The 20,504-nt window shown below is 36.3% G+C and overlaps 1 protein-coding gene across 2 annotated transcripts in view; it reads left to right on the forward strand.

Moving 5' to 3' along the window:
• TMCC2 (transmembrane and coiled-coil domain family 2) overlaps positions 1–20,504 on the forward strand; it is a 61,577-nt gene that overhangs the window by 21,351 nt on the left and 19,722 nt on the right. The window contains exons 1-2 of one of the 2 annotated variants that reach the window (XM_070939780.1): positions 5,872–6,069; positions 11,169–11,358. The exons of the other annotated variant lie outside the window; for it this stretch is intronic. Coding sequence (XP_070795881.1) covers positions 11,356–11,358 — 3 coding nt within the window. The 5' untranslated portion in view covers positions 5,872–6,069; positions 11,169–11,355. Of the gene's footprint in view, positions 1–5,871; positions 6,070–11,168; positions 11,359–20,504 lie in introns of those variants that run through there. 2 annotated transcript variants of the gene reach the window in all.

Consider the following 20,504-nt stretch of genomic DNA (forward strand, 5'->3'; position numbering starts at 1 on the left):
TGTAGACGTACTAGGACTACTTTCAGTTGACACTCAACCAAAATAGAATTTCAAAGAAAGAAACAAGTTTTAATTAGCTCCCGCCCATCACCATCTCTGTTCTGAGTTTCTACCTCTGTCAAGAAAACAAAAACTACCTTAGACTTCCTAAATGCTGTGTTGTACAGATGCATTGGATGCTTTGAATCCCATCCAGCATTGTTAATAGACGATGACAAATGGAAGCTATCAAGTTTGGAATATTAGACTACTGGTCTGTCTAGGTCAGGATTGTGTACCATTGTTGATCTTAGGTCACAAATTTCAGACAAAAATCTCTCCCAGGCCTATTTGGAGATGTAAGGACTGAACTGAGAGCTTTTATTAGTTAATCATAATTCTGTGGCCCTCCTCCAAGTATTGGGAATACTTATGTTATCTTTGGAGTTTCTCATAATGAGGTGAAATTTGCCTAGCTCTGTCTCCACATCTTCCACAAAACCATTAATGAAACCATGAAATTACTTAAATCTGTTTTGGTGCACATTTAAATGCAAGGGTAAGAACAATGAATTTTAGGGCAGAAGATTCTGAGAAACTTTAGTATAAAAAAAGGGGGGGAGGCAAGCCTAGTTTATATTTTATGCATCGGGGTATGAAAAATGAAAAGTGTACTGCATATTCATTTGTGCACTGATGCTATGTGAGGATAAAAGCTTGAACATTCTGTCTTTTAAAACCTTTCATTAGTCTCTTAACTATTTTGCTTTATTTCCTAAGAATACTACCCCTCTACTGTAGTCTTTCTATTCTTTTTGTTCAGAATTTCTAAAATTAGCTGAAATATATTGATGTATATATCAATATATTTCACTCAATTATACTGGCAAAGTTTCTTTTTCTCCAAAACTGTTACTTTCAGATCATAATAGAACATCCTGTGAGGTTAAAATGATCTATTATTACTTTGTCATCACTTTGAGTTCTGGTTCCAAATTTGTGTCCATTCTTTTGCACAAACTCTGGCCTATTTATTTTATGTAATATCTATAGAGCATCACTTGTAAATGAGGGATATATCACACTAGAGGCACAGGTCTTCCAGTGTGGTAAATAGATTCTTATAGAAGCTTGGATAAATCAGTTTCTAGAAGGAGGTTTGCTATAGTGTAATTTTGTTATATTAGCAAAGTTCTGACGAAATTGAGGTTTGAAAGTACATATGGCATTGATGATTATTTTTTGATTGTTGTAAGGGATGCTGATTCGATAGTTGAGTAATTTCCTTGAGAGCCTATAATATGATGGCTTTCTGCAATATATAGACTGTAAGGAACGCTTTACATCTTGTCCTTTACGAATGACATCATGTTATAGCTATCACTTCCCTGTAAATAGATCTGGGATAAGTTGTAATTCAGCAAATGAGGACAATTCAAGCTCAACTCTTCATAAATGAGTTTTTTTTTCCCTAGAATGATCCAATACTCATTGTCCCATAATAGTAATAATGAGGACAGGCTTCACATTGCTTCAGTGATGATTGAGGTAATGCTATGAGAAATTTATAAGTCACTCCTGAGGAAATGACTAGGTGGAACAGCTGGCATAGATGAAGTCATTGAGAAACAATATATTAGATTATTGGTCTACTCAGAGTAAGGATGTTAAACCTGAGGAAGCAGCTAGGTTTATTTCATTATGTAGTCAAGAAGCAAAAGTATACAGAATTTGAAGCTTGTTACTTTGATAATTCTAAACAGTACTTCAGTATTCTATGTGTGTCTGTGTTGGATTTTTTTATAACTTTAGACTCTAAAATGGGGGTTCTAAAAAATAGGATCTTCAAAGTATCAAATAATTGCCAGAGAACATATACATTCTTTAGATTTTTTAATATGCTTTGAGTCATGATTTTAAGTTTTCCATAGGTTATGTACCTATTTTTTATATAATTATTATTGAAGTTTAAAAATACAAAAATTAAAAACTAATTCAAATTAAGAAAATCTTAATGTTTATTCCTTTTAAGTCATGTCCCAAAGCTAATTACTTTTCATTCTATCTTTTCTCCTTCATAAATATAACACATATCTAAGTCCAAAATTAGCAAGTTATTCAAGTTGCTCTTCTGCGTTGAAATCTACACATTCAAATCACTCTTCTGATTTATTATTTGTGTGTTCTTTTTAGCTATTAAAACATCAGCTACTTTCATTTGTAAGTCTTGTATAACACCTTTTTCAATGCCATTCTTGTATCCTGTCAATTTTAAATCCATAGCCAAAACAGTCTTATTCTAGGTGTATCCTCTTCTATTTCTTCTTTTGAATCCATCTTTATAATAATAGTCAAGCTTAAAAGTATATTGTTGCTGAATTTCCTTGAATTTTTCCAGAATTAAAATACTTGTTCCATTCTGTAATAATGGGCCTTCTCTTTTTATTATAATCTAGATCTTTCTGGTTGCCTCTAGTAACCAGCCTTCAAGGTCTCCTGTTATGTTTTTCTTTAATCTACAACACTTCCCTAAGGAATGATTTCTTATCCTTAAATTCAAAATCTTCATATGTTTTGAATACATTTTTAAACAAACTACAAAAAATATTCTTATAATTATTTCAAGATCTTATTTGCAGTCAACCATAGTAATTCAGAACTTTCAAAAATCAGTGTTCTAATCACATTTGCTGTTTATTTCCAAATTTAAAAAGTTTTCTTTAGCTTCTTAAACTTACATGAAACTTCTTTTGCTGAGAGTTGAGGAAAAGTCACTTGTTCTTCTAAAAGTTCTTGAAATCTAAAAAGGAATTTAAAAACCAGTTTTCTAGTAAGAGAGGAAGTGGGTGAACCCAGTGTGTCTGTTTGAAGGTTCCAAAATGTGACTTGGACAAAGCTAATTATCCTGGTACCACAACCCTAAAACCTGCTAGAAACCCCTGTTTTATGGTCTCATTGTGGGGAGTGTCTTTAAAGAACACTTTAAAGAGGATGCTTAGTACTCTCCTTAACCCAGAGAGGAATTTGTGGACCCAATTTATTCACTGAACTATCTTCAGTCCTCAGAATTGCTTTCCCAGGTGATTGATCGATCTGTCTGTCTGTCTGTCTGTCTATCCGTCCATCCATCCATCCATCCATCCATCCATCCATCCATCCATCCATCCATCCAAATATGTGTATAGCAAAAGAATGGATTGTGATTTAATATTAAAAATTGTTACTAATGTTAGAAAAATACATCTAACCTAATGCATTTGCCATAAAAAAACCTCTCCTGAAAGCTTACTAGTAACCACATGCTTATATTCTTGATTAGTTCTTTATTTAAAAAACTCATTAAGATGAAACTTGCCTGTAACGCATTTGGTATATCTGTTTTTAAACTGGATTAGGATCACGATGCTGGTGAAGTTTAATGATTCACCCCAGTGATAGCATTCCTCCCAGGGATGGGAAGATGGTCAGCACTTCAACCTGCATTTACTCTAGTGCTGACATAAGAAGGAGAAGCGAAGGCGTCTGGAAAGGGACGTTTGACTTTTCACCTACTTATTTTCCCTGGAGATAATATCCCCTAGGAGATGGGATGGGAGGGGGGAAATTCCTTTGAGCTGGAGTAGATTAGGGGTAGAATGACTTGGAAGATGGCCCATGAGTGCAGGGGAGTGGGGAACGGAAAGGGAGGGTTTGGGGGCTGGAAGTCAGTGTTGGCTTCAATTGGAGTCGGGTTTAGAAGGTCGTGCTTAATAAATAGGAGTTTTTCTTCAAAGACTTTGTTTGAAATGCAATTTATTTGAGATGACCTCGAAACTTGACAAAGATATTTCACCCCTGTGCAATGTAGTTCTTCTGTTGATTCCTCCTATGCTGCTATTTCAATTTTTAAAAATAGCAGTGTAAATATATAAAGCATTTAGATGCATTTATCTAATTTAGACCTAAAATGGGTTCAGTTTATTTTTCTGTGCAGCTTGGTTCTCTTGCTGGTGCAATGTGATTCTAACAAAAATAACAGCAGTACCTATGCCTTTAAAAACTTTTTAAATGTTTTTAAAAATTATTTAGATATTAAAATTACAATTGATCCAGTTCAAAAAATCCGATTAAGTTCAAAATAGTTTGAAGCCTCCCTTACCTGATGGCAATGGACCTCATTTTAAACAGCACACCAGTATGAGCACCATCAAAATTACCTTATGGAGTTGGAAAAAGTAGACTGATTTACATCTCCAGCTTCCCTAAAGAATGTTCCATCAATTATATGGTGATGGCTACCCATCCAGCTATGAAATGCAATCACATTGCCTCTAGGATGAAAACATGGCATTTTATTTTGGACAGCAGGAAAAAGCATGAGCAGATTTATGCCAACCAAGTCTATTTATGAAATCCTGTTTACCAAATCTATTTATAAAGCTCTTTTTACCATTTATGCAGTCAATTTATTTTTTTCTTCATTTTATGAAGAAAAATAGAAATCCATTTTTGCTTCTTTCCCCCCTTTTTTGTATTCATTTTCTTTTCCCTTTCCTTCATAAAATATAATGATAAAATGATTACTTGTTTATTGGGTAATCTAATCCTAAAGATAATCATCTTGAGTGTTTTTGGACTTCCATTACAAACAGTTCTGAAAAGAGAAATCTGAGATTTATGTTCATTTTGTAAAATGTTCTACAAGTACAAAAGGATTTACCAATGCTTCATCTGACTGATTTTGACTGATCTTAAAAATTAAGCAGGGCTGAGTCTGGTGAATACCAGAATGAGAAGCCTCTAGGAATATAAAGAACGTAAGAATGAGAAGTTGAGGCATGTCCTGCAAGAAGGCAGAGGCAAATCACTTCCATACAAACAGAAAACTACATGGATATAGAGTTACAAAAAGCTGAACTAGAATTAATAGAGACTTGACCTCTTTATAGCTGAAAAAGACTCCTAGTGGATTTTTTTAAAGATCAGCAATGACAATCCCCTCATTCAGACTTGCAGGCCAAAAGACATAAGAAAAAGAAAAGGGATTGGAAAAAAGGAAAAAAAACAAAGCAAGGATATACTATATACTTGTTACAATTTTATTATCATAGCCAGAAATGCCAAAAATATGTGCTTCCATTAAGGCTCTTATTCTATCTGTTCTCTTTTCTGGCCTTTCCAACGTACTTGAAAATTAAAATGTTCTGTGGAATTCTACGGGCTTCTTTATGACTTATACTGCCAAATTGCATTCTGTAATGTACTATCATGTTCCTTTGCTAGACTATATTTCAGTTCCTTCCTTTTGATTGCACTTTAGAGAATACTGACTTGAAATAGAGGTCATTTTAATAGTACTTACTTGATACTGAAAACGTTAGGAAACAAAAGTGGTATTTTCCTTCTGTGACTTTGTTTCATATGAAGACTTCATAGAACTGAGTTCCTGAGAAACTGAAAGGGTCCTGAAAGAGACCTTTGCCCTACTAAATTGAAAAGAAATGGAACCAAAGCCTGTGTCCTAATTTCTTGAAGGTATAACATGATAGCCCAAGATGGTAGCTCTATGCTCATGTGTTGAAATAGAAACTTGTCCCATAGGTTTTCAGTGACTGGGTACTTCTCATGCTTGAAAATCCTGGGATGCCTCAAATGAGCTGTCTGAGCTTCAGACAAGAAGTTGTTGCTGGAGAAGGACTGACAATGCTTGTCATTTCTGACAAGGCATTTTCTCATTGGTCAGGATTTGGGTGCAACTGTGGCTCCTTCCTTCATGCCAGCTGACTTCTAGCTGTATTAGGTTTCAAGGTTCTGCCTCTTCATGCCCTTTTAAAGATTGGGTTACTAAGAACTTGTCAGAGTTGACAACTGCCCAGGAATGAAAAACGGCTCCAGAGAGCTGAAACATTTGGACTGTTTGAGGCACTGTTCACAAACCATGCAGGAACCAGAGCAAACGAATTAAATTAGAGGAGTATTTTCAGAAAAGAAAAAGAATGGCGGAGGCAAAAGACATTCCCTGAGAGACATTTTGAAGAGCAAAAATACCCTGACCTAGCACACCATAATATTGGACTAAGGACAGTGGAGAATTTCACAGCATTTCCAAGAGTATCCTTTATATTATATAGCACTGTATCTTGAAAATAGCAACCTTCTGTTCCTTTCCAAAGCAATGGAATTTAGGGAGTATTAGAGTGGAATTGTGTGCAGAATATGCTTTTGTGTGCAGATCTTACCTATATATGATTTTTATTAGTACATTTGCTGTTTGTTTCTTTTTTTCAAATATCTATACATTAAAGACACATATATAAAAGTCACAAAAATATATTTGTATATATCTTCAACAGCTCTCATTAAATTTTTCTACGCCTCAACTTCTTATCCATTACATAGCATAAACTCTGTATTTAGAAAAAGCTAAATTTAAGGATGCTATTGCTTCTACCTATCAGATTAGAACAGATTAGTTAATTCCATGTAGTGTAAACTTAGTTTTGAGTGGTGACTCAAGAATAGCAATGTTGCATAGAGATTACCGGTAAAATAAAATACTGTGTTTCTAGCAAATTGTATGCTGTATTATTTCAGGGTCTATTATTTGTGAAGGCGACTGTAGATCCCCTGAATGAAACCTTAGTTTGCAGAGTTCACAGAGTTCTGAATTCATGGGATGAAATCATGGTAATATGAGCTTTCTCCGCTACTTCTTTTCTTAGTGCTAAAATGAAATGATATCTTTGATCCCGTAACCTAGACTTGCTGGCTGGCAAGAAAGCAAAGAAGGAATCAGCAGTGTTTCATGATATTAATTTCTTTCTCTGTACACGGACATAGTTCGCTTTAAACCTATGGACAATTCTCACCATGTATTTGTATTGTATAATAATATTAATTATAGCAATCTTTTTTCTATATATACTACTACTACTACTACTACTACTACTACTAATAATAATAATAATAATAATAATAATAATAATAATAATAATAATAATAATTTTATTTCTCCCAAAGGACTCAGGGCGGTGTACAGCCTATTAAAAGCACAAAGACAAACAACAATTAAAATAATTTAAAATTAATAAATAATTTCAGCTCAATATTAAAAACCCCCAAAATTTAAAACATCCAATTTAAAATCATTACATTGATAGCCCGGCCTGGCGGAACAGCAAGGTCTTAAGGGCACAGTGAAATATCCTTACTGCAATCATTGCACAATTAGTAAAAAGATACAAAATTATGAACTTTAAAACACAAGTTACTGGCATTAATCCTAATAAAAAGCAAAACAAATATTGCAATATACATAAAATGTGTAATCATCTTTTGGCAAGCATGGTTAAAATAGGATAACAATACCTGTATAGCAGATAGTAGCTGAACTGAGGTGGGGAGATTGAAGCTGATAGAAAGGTCTGCTTAAGGCAGAGCATATGACATTCATGATGAGCACTCAACCATAAAAGCCTTTAAAAAGGTAGGTAAGAGGCAGGCAGGCAGGCAGACAGGCAGGCAGACATAGACAGACATCATCTGACAGGGCTATGACTATGGATCTAGTACTCTGCCTTGAGTTCTTTTTCTGCCATAAACATCGTTGGGCTTCTGTTACAGGTCTTGGGTCCTTGTCATTTGTATGTTGGCACAGAAAGTGATTGTGCATCTTCATTTTGATAAATAAGTCCAAAATAATTCAGATTTTGATTCTGAGTTTATAGAAATTCTGAGTGTAGGAATTTACTTGCTGACACCCTTTTCTTCATTTGGTTAAATACTTGCAGAAAACTCTAACCCTGTTGGCCAGGTATGTTAGAGAGAGATATTTATTGATAAAAGTGATAGCACACATGATGGTTGCAATTTTTTTCAATATTTATAGTATGGCAGAATAAAAATAGTGTGACAATGTATGGAGCTTTACAAAAAAAACATTTATTGAGAGTGGTTCATTTTTACAGTAACCATTAAAGAGAATGAAGAAGCAGAAGCTTTGAGGTTGCTTACTAGGTACTTCTGCTTGGTAACAGACTAAGCAAGCACACAGAGCACCAGAGCATGTCCTTACCCGCTATATGTATTTCTGATTCAGGTATAGTTGTTCTAAATATACTTATAAATCAATGCAAGCCTGAGTCCATTTTGATTTCCTTTGAAGCTGTAAACAAGGAAAAGGTGGAGAGGTACATATCAGCAATATCTACACCAGCCTGGCAGACCTGTTTCTGGGGTTTCCAACTTTGCACTTCCCCCTATCAGAGTTCCAGGTTGCCCAGGTATAACTATTCCCACCAGTGAAAGAACAGGGGTTTATGCTGTTATCATCTATTTTTGAATAGGAAGATACCTCATTCAACCAATATCTGGATGGGGCAGAAAAAATATCTTTCTTCTCTAGGAATAAGCCCTTAAATGAATGCCACAGTTTTCCTCACTTACCAGATTATCAATTCCAAGTCATTTTGAAATAATCAAGAAAAGAATGTTTATATTTTAATAAAATATGAGGTAAAGGTAAAAGTTCCCCTCGCACATTTGTGCTAGTCGTTCCTGACTCTAGGGGGAGGTGCTCATTTCTGTTTCAAAGCCGAAGAGCCAGCACTGTCTGAAGACGTCTCTGTGGTCATGTGACCGGCATGACTAAATACCAAAGGCGCACGGAACGCTGTTACCTTCCCACCAAAGGTAGTCCCTATTTTTCTACTTGCATTTTTTACGTGCTTTCGAACTGCTGATTGGCAGAAGCTGGGACAAGTAACAGGAGCTCACCCCGTTACACAGCACTAGGGATTCGAACCGTTGAACTGTCGACCTTTCGATCGACAAGCTCAGCGTCTTAGCCACCACGTCCCTTAAAATATAAACATTAATAAATAAATAATAAAAATAGCAAAGGTTTTCAGAGAATAGTTCAGTTGCTAGAAGTAGTATAAGGCTGAAATCACTGCAGATGATAGCAGCTGAAAAAATCTGAAAAACAAACAGATAACAAACTATAACATTATCTAGATTTGAGCAAGCAGCATTGAACTGAAATAAACAATCCCTTATTTAACTAAATAAATGCCCCTTACCTCAGCAGATCCAGTTCTTTCAAGGATATTGTTTAATTTTATTACAAATATGTATGGGATCTTGGTTCTAGATTCCTCAGGCCAATCATGTGGCATCTGTTTTATGACTCTCACTTCCCTTATGGGTGGCCTTTAGCCAAAACTTTCAGGGAACAAAGAAACTCCTAACTTCCTCCCTCCCTCTCTTTCCCATCTTATTCCTCTTATTAGACAGGGCAGAGATTCTTGTCTTTAAAACTCCCTTATCTAGTCAGGAGTCCTCAAAATTAAAAAAAACCTCAGCTACAGCTATCCCAGCAGGGTATTCAAAATTAAGAGTTCCTTTTGTTTCCTCTGGTTGTGTTTGCTTTTGTTCAGATATGTTACTGGCTATCTTTGGTGTGAGAATCAAAGACCAAGGTTATTTTAATATATAATAAGGACAATCTGAAAGAAGATGGTTTATATGTGTATATATCCTGTCTGTACGTAGATTGTGAGAAGGACCAAATGTAATTAAAACAAGTCTTTATGCTATCCAGACCTCCTCTTAAAAATAAAGCCCACCCTTTAAAATGATTTTTTTCATTTGAAGAATAGAGAATTTGCCACATCAATCAAATATAGCCAAAATAATCTAAATAGTTTTTTCAGCTGTAATCAACGATAATTTTTCTATCATAATTCTCATCAGGAGAAAATAACCTGGCTGTGATTCGCATTAATAATCATTTACAAAGTAGAATGGAAAATGCAATATATTCAAGGAAAAATACGGAACTAAAATCTCCTTAAATTTTATAAGCAAAATAATCTTTTTCCATGTACTCCTTAGAGGAATCAAATGCAAGTGAGAGGAGAACCAGGGATAAATAATAGATTAAAAACTGACTGCTTAATTGTTAGTGATCAAAAGACTGCTTGCTCTACACAAGAGGGAAAATAACCACAATGACATGTTTATGATTCATTTTTCCAGTTGAAGGGTTTGCTTAAATTAGCATAAGGCAAAACCTGAGATTTTAGTCATAAATATCTTTCATCTGCCTTTAACAGGTATATTTGTTGATCATATTTATCTATTGCTTTTTAATTAATAATAGTGCTTTACCAAAAAAGTGAAAGAAATACAACAGGGGGAAATTAATTAATAAAAATATTGATCTGTTAACCTTCCTTTTATTATCTTATGATTTAGATGAATAGGAACAATTTATTTAAACACTTCTGGTGTGTAAGTTGATAAAATTCTCTTTATTTTTCTTCCAGAGCCTAAAAGTACAACAAATGACTTATAATAGTATTCATGGAGAGTTGAACAAATGTGGACTAGTAAAAGGATTACAAATCTTGTTAAGATAAAACAGTTGAGATTCTATTTGGGGTGTGATGATGATCAGCCTCCAAGTCAGTTTTGGACGTTTGATGATTGCCTGGACTAGTCCCTGCTGTTTCTGTCAAGATTTTTCAGAAGTGATTTGCCATTGTCTGCTTCTAAAGACTGACAGGGAATGACTGGTCCAAAGTCACCCAGCTGTCTTTGTATCCACTGCAGGACTAAAATTTGCAATCTCCCAGTTTCTAGCTTGATTCTTAACCACTACACCAAACTTGTTCTCTATGTCTCCTGTATGGGATATAAGAAACAAAATAATCTTGTAAAGAATAGTTATAGTAAAGTGACAGAAACTGGAATAACTTTGCTTCAATCTATATGCTATCCCCACCTTATAAAGGAAATCACTTTCAGATACGGTAAAGAAGGTGTCAGAGACTTCCAGATTTGAAGGGCTGTATGGACACATACAAAACATCTATCATCAAATCAAGGGCATTTTTTTTTTTTTGAGTGCAGAAAGTTCAGCAAAGGTACAGCTTTTTTTAGAATTGCCAACATGTGTTACATGTGTGTCCACGTGTACTGCAACTCATTTCCCCTTCAAATTTTGATCTTTGACCAATCCTAATGTGTTTTTAAATTCCAGTTACCTGAAACTGATACAGTATTCAAAATGAAGGTGACAACTGGAAAATGTTTGGACTAATTTATTGGGACATTTCAAATGTGAAAATTATAAGATAAACTTTCCCTGGAACTGAACTGGATTTTAAATGGAGAGTTCTATATTGTTTTCTTAACAACAATTACAGATATAAATCGCCACTGCTTTTCTCCAGGACTTTGGAAGAGGGAGAGGCAGCAGGGGGATAACTTCCCCTAGTCTACAGTTTAGTCTCTCGTTAAATACTGGCCATATCTAACTTGGGTTAACTTTTTGGAATTCAGCCTAAGTGGTGAACTACTCGTCCTTTGTGTGTAAATCAATTTGAACTAAATATGGTAATATCTGTACCTTTTATATCCTTCTTATGTTAAGTGCCACTAATTCTAGCCTTAAGATAATGTAGTTTTCTTTTTTCTAACATAAGTTACAGGAGAAACCCAAAGAAAATGCAGGAAGTGCTCAGTTTTACAACCATTCATTTAATGACTGTTTGAATTTACAATGGCACTGAAAAAAGTGACTTATGACCATTTTTCACACTTACAACCATTGCAGCATCCCCATGGTCACATAATCAAAATTCGAACATTTGGCAACTGGCATGTTTTTATGATGGTTGCAGTGTCCCAGAGTCATGTCATCACTTTTTGCAACCTTCTGAAGAACAAGATCAATGGGGAAGCCAGATTGACTTAACAATTGCGGCACTAACTAAATAGCTGCAGGGATTCACTTATGAACTATGGCAAGAAAGATCATAAAATGGGACAAAATTCACTTAACAACTGTTTTGCTTAGCAACAGAAATTTTGAGCTCAATTATGGTCAAAGTCAAAGATTACCTATAATAAAATCAAGGCTTGATGCAAGCAATTAGATTTTGTTGACATGTTGAGCAATTAATTTTGTGGTTATTTGAAGAATTCTGCTTAGGAGTTTAATAAGATTCAAAGACAAAACCAGAAGTCAATAGTGTGTATTGCTTTTGAATTTTTGTTCTTATCATAGGGTCATCTCTTAACTCTGATGAACACTGATTTTTTTTAATTCTTTACCCTGAAAGAGGTGTATTTGAAATGACTACAGTAGGTCTCCTTCCAGAATAGCCCTATTATTCTAAACACATCTTCATTTTCAGTAGTAATCTTTCATACCCCCTGCTGTCTCACAGTTGCAGCAGAGTCACATGGTTGCAATGTTGCAAACAATTGTAAATAGGAGTAAATAAAGATGATTTCTCCGTGTATTCTATTGCTCTATGGTTCCATAAAAAAAATGACGATCTCTTTGTTTAGTTTGATTGCTCATAGCCAGGCAAGATTGAAATATTCTAGATTCCCTGTTCCCACAGTTCAAATGTGTGAGAGTTCCGTTGCTGGTAATGGGAATGGAATGACTCTGCTATGCAGAGTGAAAGTTGGTTTCTGATATGAAATAATGATTTCATGAACTCCCAGTTGCCTGTTGTGGCGCCAAACCACAGGAAGCTGTCTAGCATTGCCTTCAATTAACTGAGATGATAAGAAGTGAAGACAGATAAAAAGGAGTATAGACAGATAAACATTTCAAGTTATTTTGCATTCATCACGTAATCTAACTTTCTTCAAAAGAAGCTTTGATGATTTGCCAGGGGGTCCAAGCATGCATTATCATCTATATGAGACTGGACTATACACAAACAGTGATGTTGAAACATCTGGAATTTCCTATCATGAAGAACCAAAATAGCTTCCCCTAAATCCCAATCAAAGAGCAATACATCCTGATGATTGTTGAGTGATCTGAGTTTGAAAACTATCAGGAACAAGTGATTAGTAGTTTAAACAAAAAAGTCTATGGTGATGAATGATAAGCTAAAATTTGCTTATCCACTTGGCCTTGCAAAGCAGATCAGTTTTTAGTACTAAATTTCTATTATATGTGCATGTATAATAACAAACTACTGCAAAAACCAAGTGTGAATTAGATGTAGTTTAAAATTAGAACGATGCTGGCTTTCTTCCACCCACCATATTTAATAATATTTTGCAGTATAATAATTTTGACATGTTCAGTTTGGAGGAAGTATATTGCATCACAGCATGGAAAGAAAAAGTTTCTATTTCAGTAAGAGAAATGAAGAACTAAGAAACTAATTAAAATAGCGTTTAGTAGCTTGCTTTTTCGTTGTTGTTTTTTTAAAGAACTTTTGGGTTGAAAGTCTGCTTTCTGTATTGGAACCTTACATTTTGAGGATACTTCATCAAGAGAATCATTCCCAAAATAAACATTAATTAGAGAAAGTTAAAAGGAAATATTTATTAATACATATATTGAACAGTGTGCCCGCTCTCCTTTTTGGACGTACTGCTTGTTGATAGAAAGGTTGGTTCTTAATAAAAAGTGTATTTGGGTATCAGGATGTGCACATCTCCCTACTTAAATAGCCTCCAAGACACTGATCTACATTCTAGATGAGGGCTGTCAAACTCCCGGCCCACAGGCTGGATGCGTCATGCACTGGCCACCCCCACCCCCAGTTTAGCAAAGGGGGAAAAAGCCCTGAAATGTCATGTGATGACGCCATGACAACATGAGTTTGACACCCCTGTTCTAGATATTGCTCAAAATTATAATTTTGCATCTTATTGGGGAAAAATAATGTTTTCATAATGATGATAGGTAGCAATTTGAATTCTGAGAATGTACTTTCTTGAGGGTATTGACAATGGAATATTAACAATTTTTAAATTAATGTATTCTCAGAATATATTGTATGGTCATAGAATGTATGATAACCAAAAGCAGTTATTGTATGTTTGATAGTCAGAGTTTGTTGCTTCAACTTGATTTGCTAGTGTGGAAAAAGCATTTCAGTTCTCTTTGGTTATACCTGGTATCCAAAGAAACTTTGGAAACTAATGCTAGGAGCCTACGGTTTTTTGTTTTTTGTTTTTTAATTTGATTTATATGCCGCCCTTCTCCGGAGACTCAGGGCGGCTTACAATGTGCTCAGCAATAGCCTTCATCCTTTTGTATATTTATATAAAGTCAGCTTATTGCCCCCACAACTGGGTCCTCATATGAATCTTTGGTTGAGACAATTTTTACTTGCATGGATACCTAGTAAATTATTTGAAAAGTTTTTCAGACTATAGTTTTATTAGGATGTAAGTCTAGTTGAGTTCAGTGTTACATACTGCAGATAAACAATTGGATTATCAGTAATGCAAGAGCCAGATCATCCACTACAGACAAAAGTTTAAATACTCTAAAGCCAGAGTACTTTGTTCAAATAATTGCATTTAACATGCTATCTTTGTAGTGATTGCCATAAATAAATAAACGGATTAATTTGTTTTATCAATTTATGAATTCCTCCCTTGAAAGACGATCCAAATTCAGACCTAAGTTGTGGTGATGTTTGTCCTCTGAAGGCACTTGAGAGAGAAGAGAGACTAAATAGAAGGACCGAGGGGCCCCTCTTTCTCCTGAGAGTTGTGTGTTCTTTTTGCCTTTGAGTTCATGCTGTTCTTCTCAGTATTAGCCAGAGCTTATTGTACTGGCTGTTGATTCAGAGCTTGAGCTTCCAGAGACAGCCTCACCTCACATGCCTTCCTTTTTTCTTTTCTTCTATTAAATGCTTTGCATGCCCCCCACCAAAATGTAGCTTTCCAGCCCTTAACTCAGTTTATGTCAGGAGGCTGGTCTCATACCCCTTGCAGTTTGTTGACAGAAAATTTGGTTCTTGATGAAGAGTTTCCCTGTGCAACAATTGCACCAAGAGTTTATAACTAAAGCTGCTCCTCATGCCACATTCCTGTGATTCCTGTGCTGGGAAAAAGATCTTGCTGCTCAACTCTTTCCTTGGAGTCTTTGTAAGTACAATCTTCTTCCTTCTGCGCCTGGGTAAGGCAAAGTGCTTCTTGGGCATGAACTCTTCTTCCAAAGGAGAAGCATAGTTTAAGTCATCCTTAAGTATAATGAGGAAGCAAGTGAGAGAATAAGGCTCGGTAAGATTATGTGGTCCCATGATAAGTGAGGAGCCATGTTTGGGGAAGAGCATCATGAGGGACCATAATAAAATTCATCAAAGGTATGGTCTTGGATCCAAGGATGTCATTTTCTCTGTTTTGGCAAAGAAGCAAACTTGTTGTCTCCCTGCATGACATTTCATTTTCTTATTATATTAAAAAATATGAGAGAGATGCCAGCTATTGTGATTTAATTAGTGAACGTTGAACAGAAGTACTACTTTTAATTGGCAGTGTCTAGGAAAATATGTATGGCTATGAGAATAATTTTCTTATGAGAAAATTGTTTCAGCCTTGTTCTAATCCTAGTCTAAATTTTATTCACTGTGGACTTTTTCTTCCCAAAATTTATTAATGTATATTCTGCTAGACTTATTCAATGCATGGAAGTTCCTATCTTTTGTTTGATTATACATTCTGCAACATTTTGTAACTGACTTATTAAATGGGCCCAAAGGCCACCTGTTTAACTTCCTTCCTTCCTTCCTTCCTTCCTTCCTTCCTTCCTTCCTTCCTTCCTTCCTTCCTTCCTTCCTTCCTTCCTTCCTTCCTTCCTCCCTCCCTCCCTCCCTCCCTCCCTCCCTCCCTTTCTTCCTGGTCATATTGTAGATTGAGGCATATTATAACAAGTACATATTCTGTATATTAATGTAGTAACAATGACTGTGCTGTTTGAAAGATCCAAGAATGGCTGTTAATGTATATTGTACATAGTGTATATTCATGCATCTGTTATGAACTGGTAGTGTTCTTAATATTCATTATTCTTCTGTATTGGATCATAGACAACAATACAGCAGAATAGGAGGGATACTGTAAGCCCCCACTCCCACCTCACAGAAAACCCTCCACAATTTGTTTCTGATTTAGGGTGAAAAATTATTTTTGGTTATATGTTGAAGAGTTAGTATTTGGAAACCCTAGTTGATTTAGGCTGATCTGCATTTGTCCCATCATGAAGATGCTCTAGCTACCCTTTGGAGATGGTAGGAATGGAGTATAACAACTCCATCCCATCTTTGATCTGCTGGGAAGGCACTCTCTATTCAGGTGTCTGGCTTTGCTTCAGAAGAGGTATTTTCTACTCTTGTTAGCTGTGGTCCACGTCTTCTGCATCATTCTCTCCTTTGCAAATGCCTCTGTTCTGAGTGACTGGCATGGGTGCTTGTGCTTCCCCACTCCCTTACAGGACTCTACTGTTTACCTTCAACCAACCACTTTGTGGTTGCTGGTTCAAAGCTGTCATGAAAGGCTGAACTTTTGTTTTGTGGTTGTTTACAGGCTCAGTAGGGGAAAGGCAACTGGCTAGCATTCCCTCTCCCTCTCTTCTAATTGCTGAAATTGAGAAGAATCCTATTTAGTTTCTCCTTTGGCCCAAGTGACAAGAGCCCTAAAATAGTTGCATTTTTAATCAGCGCTCAAAACAGGCCCACAGAAGGGAAAGCAGTTGACGCTTGCTTTCTTGGGATGGATGGGAAGAGAAAAGGCACAGGGATATCCACCACATAAGACTCACGGTTTAATCGGGGTCCAGACAGAACACAATGATGACCAAAGTGAAAGAAAAGATTAAAATCCAGAAAGGGATTTCTTAATGAGACTTCGCTTGCAGCTGATTTACATATGGGGGGGGGGTCAAGTATCTGAGAGCTGCCATTGCTATCTTGGTATTTTTCCTGGGGAAAAAAGATGTTAGGGAAAATATTAAACCACCCTTTTATAGTTTATTTTAAGAAAAAATATACATAATCTGATTTGCTTAAAGTCATGGCTTGAGTATTACATGTAAAAGTGTGGTTTATTCATACATTTAAATGTGTTCTGATTTGGCCATACATTTTCAATTAAAATGATTTAATTATAATAATCAGAGCTCTTAGAATTCAATTGAATTCAGTATAACTGGGTGGAGGACTTCATTCCTTGAGCACTAAGAGAGATAATGTTCTTGTTTCTAGCCAATATTTCTAGTTTCTGGCAAACTAGCAGAAGGACATGTCTGTTTCTGCAAAAGTGAACAAGATAGCACCCATGCAAGGAAACCACTGGCTATTTCCTTCAGTTGTGAAGGAGTCAGAGTACATAAGAAGTACAGTAATCCTGCATAGAAATGTGTGCCTTGATATCAGAAGTCATTTTGGGAGGAGCTGAAGTTTCAATATCTGAATATCGTTCTTGGCTATGTTACATAAGGTGCTATAAGAAAACATTTCATCTTCTTTTTTTCCCCTGTTCTTTGGAGAAAAGACAGGACTTGGAATGGAAATAGGGAACATTGGTTCTTTTTCTGGTTTTTTTCCCCCTTTTCCTTCCCCAGGGATTTCATACCTTTGTCTCTTTGTACCTCTGAATACATATTATGAGCAACATTCAGAAGGGGCACTTTGCAAAATACATTGGCATGAGTGCAGACACATTCCTCAGAAAGTTCACTGTAGATGATTTGAAGGCTTTCCCAGTTGTCCCTGTTGGTCTCAATGTATCTATGTATGTGCATAAAATGTTTCTGATGGAACTAGTGAAGCAGATATGGATGCAGACAGCAGGAGAAAATCTTTGAAGTCTTCTTGCAGATGCTGTTATTTGTGGAGGGCTGAGGGTTGAAATAATGTTTATATTTTACACCACCTTAGGAATGTTTTTAAAGTGCAATAACAGTTTAATTTATAGCCATTTCATTTTTTTAATTGCCTCTTGGTTCTCTTCTATTTACAAAAAAATTAACATGAGAAAGGAGACAGAATAATTGTATAATGATTTGTGGTTTGAAGGCGATACTACAAACGTCATTTGGGAGTGCTCTGAGCCTGACTTTGATTGCAGAGAAATAAGAAAAGAAACTAAGAAACCAAAAAGGGTTATGCAGATGATACATATTCATCTTTCCTATGTTGAAAAATGCATATATTTAAAGAGTTGAACTGATTTGGAGCTCTTGATAGCAATAGAATAGAATAGAATAGAATAGAATAGAATAGAATAGAATAGAATAGAATAGAATAGAATAGAATAGAATGTAGAGTAGAGTAGAATAGAATAGAATAGAATAGAATAGAATAGAATAGAATAGAATAGAATAGAATAGAATAGAATAGAATAGAATAGATTTTTTTATTGGCCAAGTGTGATTGGACATACATGGAATTTGTCTTGGTGCATATGCTCTCAGTGTACATAAAAGAAAAGATATGTTCATCAAGAATCATAAGGTACAACACTTAAAGATAGTCATAGGGTACAAATAAGCAATCAGGAAACAATATCATTATAAATTGTAAGGATACAAGCAACAAAGTTATAGTCATACAGTCATAAGTGGGAGGAGATGGGTGATGGGAACGATGAAAAGATTAATAGTGGTGCAGACTTAGTAAATAGTTTGACAGTATTGAGGGAATTATTTGTTTAGCAGAGTGATGGCATTTGGTAAAAAACTGTTCTTGTGTCTAGTTGTTCTGGTGTGCAGTGCTCTATAGTGTCATTTTGAGGGTTTATGTTCACAATGTGAGGGGTCTGTAAATATTTTCACAGCCCTTTTTTTGACTAGTGCAGTATATAGGTCTGTGATAGCAAACCTATGGCACGGGTGCCACAGATGGCACACGGAGCCATATCTGTGGGCACACGAGCGTTGCCCTAACTCAACTCCAGCGTACGTGCGCGTGCCAGCCAGCTGATTTTGGGCTTTCTGGGCCCACCGGAAGTCGGGAAATGGGCTGTTTCCAGCCTCCGGAGGGCCTCCGGAGGGGTGAGGGAGGCAGTTTTCACCCTCCCCAGGCTCCAAGAAAGCCTCTGGAGCCTGGGGAGGGCGAAAAACGGGCCTTCTGGTCTGACTGGAAGTCGGGAAACGGGCTATTTCCGGCCTCTGGAGGGCCTTGGGGTGGTGATGGTGGTGGCAGTTTTCACCCTCTCCAGGCTCCAAGAAAGCCTCTGGAGCCTGGGGAGGGCAAAAAATGGGCCTACCGGGCCCACCGGCAACCTTTTTGCCGTTGTGTGCCAAAAGCAGGGGGAGCATGGGCGGGATGTGGGGGGCACTGAATTACGGGTATGGGCACGCATGTGTGTCACCCCCCCTCCGTGCTGCCCCACTTTTGGCACGCAATGGCAAAAAGGTTAGCCATCACTGATATAGGTCCTCACTGGAAGGCAGGTTGGTAGCAGTTGTTTTTTCTGCAATTCTAATTAACCATTAACCATTAGCACCAGCATTAGCAACTGATACAGCTACAGCTATGGACTAAATATAGAGGCATACAGCAAGTGAGCATCCTTAATCCCAAACATCCATTTTTCTGTTGTCCTAAAATTGTTCTGTGCTGTCCTTTTTGTTCTCAGATTATAGCTACAGTATCTTGTTTGTTTGACTTATATATTGCCAAAATCATACATTTCATGCATATTCTGATATCAATTTGATTTATCATTGAACTTTGACATACAATCTATTAATTTGGATGAATGGAATTTGAATTCTGAATTTCTTTTGAAGTTGAAAAGTTAGGCCTGTCTCTTCAAAAATGGATTAAAGCACTCTCTAAAAATGATTATCATGTAGTAAAATTGTTTTATATATGTAGGGTTCTCATTTCTTTTTTCCCCTGTGATTTCAAGCAGGAAATAGATACTGCCCAAAGGAATACTGCCCTGAAGGAATATGTCAGTATGACATTAAACATAACTAGGTTTGCAAAAGATCAGTAAGAATTCTCTGAAATTGTCAAGGACAACACTATCCTGATCCAGGTAGGAAATAAGCTGCCTTATAGAGCAGATGCTGCCTTGACACATTTATTTATAGCCCAGCTTTCATATTTTTTATAAATAACTCAAGGCGAAGAACATACAATATCAGAATAGCATAGCAGAATGACAGAATTGGAAGGGACCTTGGAGGTCTTCTAGTCCAACTCCCTACTCAAGCAAGCAACCCCCTATTTCAGATAAATCATTGTCCAATCTCTTCTTAAAAGCCTCCAGTGTTAAAGCACCCACAACTTCTGGAGGCAAATCATTCCACTGATTAATTGTTCTAACTGTCAGAAAATTTCTCCTTAATTCTACGTTGGTTCTCTCCTTCATTAGTTTCCATCCACTGCTTTTTGGTCTCTCTTCAGATGCTTTGGAGAATAGAATAATTCTCCCTCATATTTTCTCTACAACAACAACCCTATGAAGGTTTCCCTTTCCAAACCTCCTGTCTCCCACATGATACTGTCTTGGAAATGGAGGAGCTGAATTGCAAGAGGATAGCAGATTGCTTAGAGACAAATTCAGAATCCATCTGAACATTCAGCCATGTGTTTCTACAAGTTGGCATCTTTTACTTCTGAGCTTCCTGCCTTGTGGCAATGGAACTCTGTGGCTCTATAATTTCTATTATGGGTCTGAAACTTCATAAAAGCACTTACATTTTTGCATGTAATGCTGTAATTGTCCTAAAGTCAGTATTACTAATTCCGTTTTATTTT

Source organism: Pituophis catenifer, unplaced genomic scaffold, assembly GCF_029215685.1.
Source record: "Pituophis catenifer annectens isolate HBS135680 unplaced genomic scaffold, rPitCat1.0.hap2 SCAF_3, whole genome shotgun sequence".
In the NCBI taxonomy this organism is placed as follows: Eukaryota; Metazoa; Chordata; class Lepidosauria; order Squamata; family Colubridae; genus Pituophis; species Pituophis catenifer.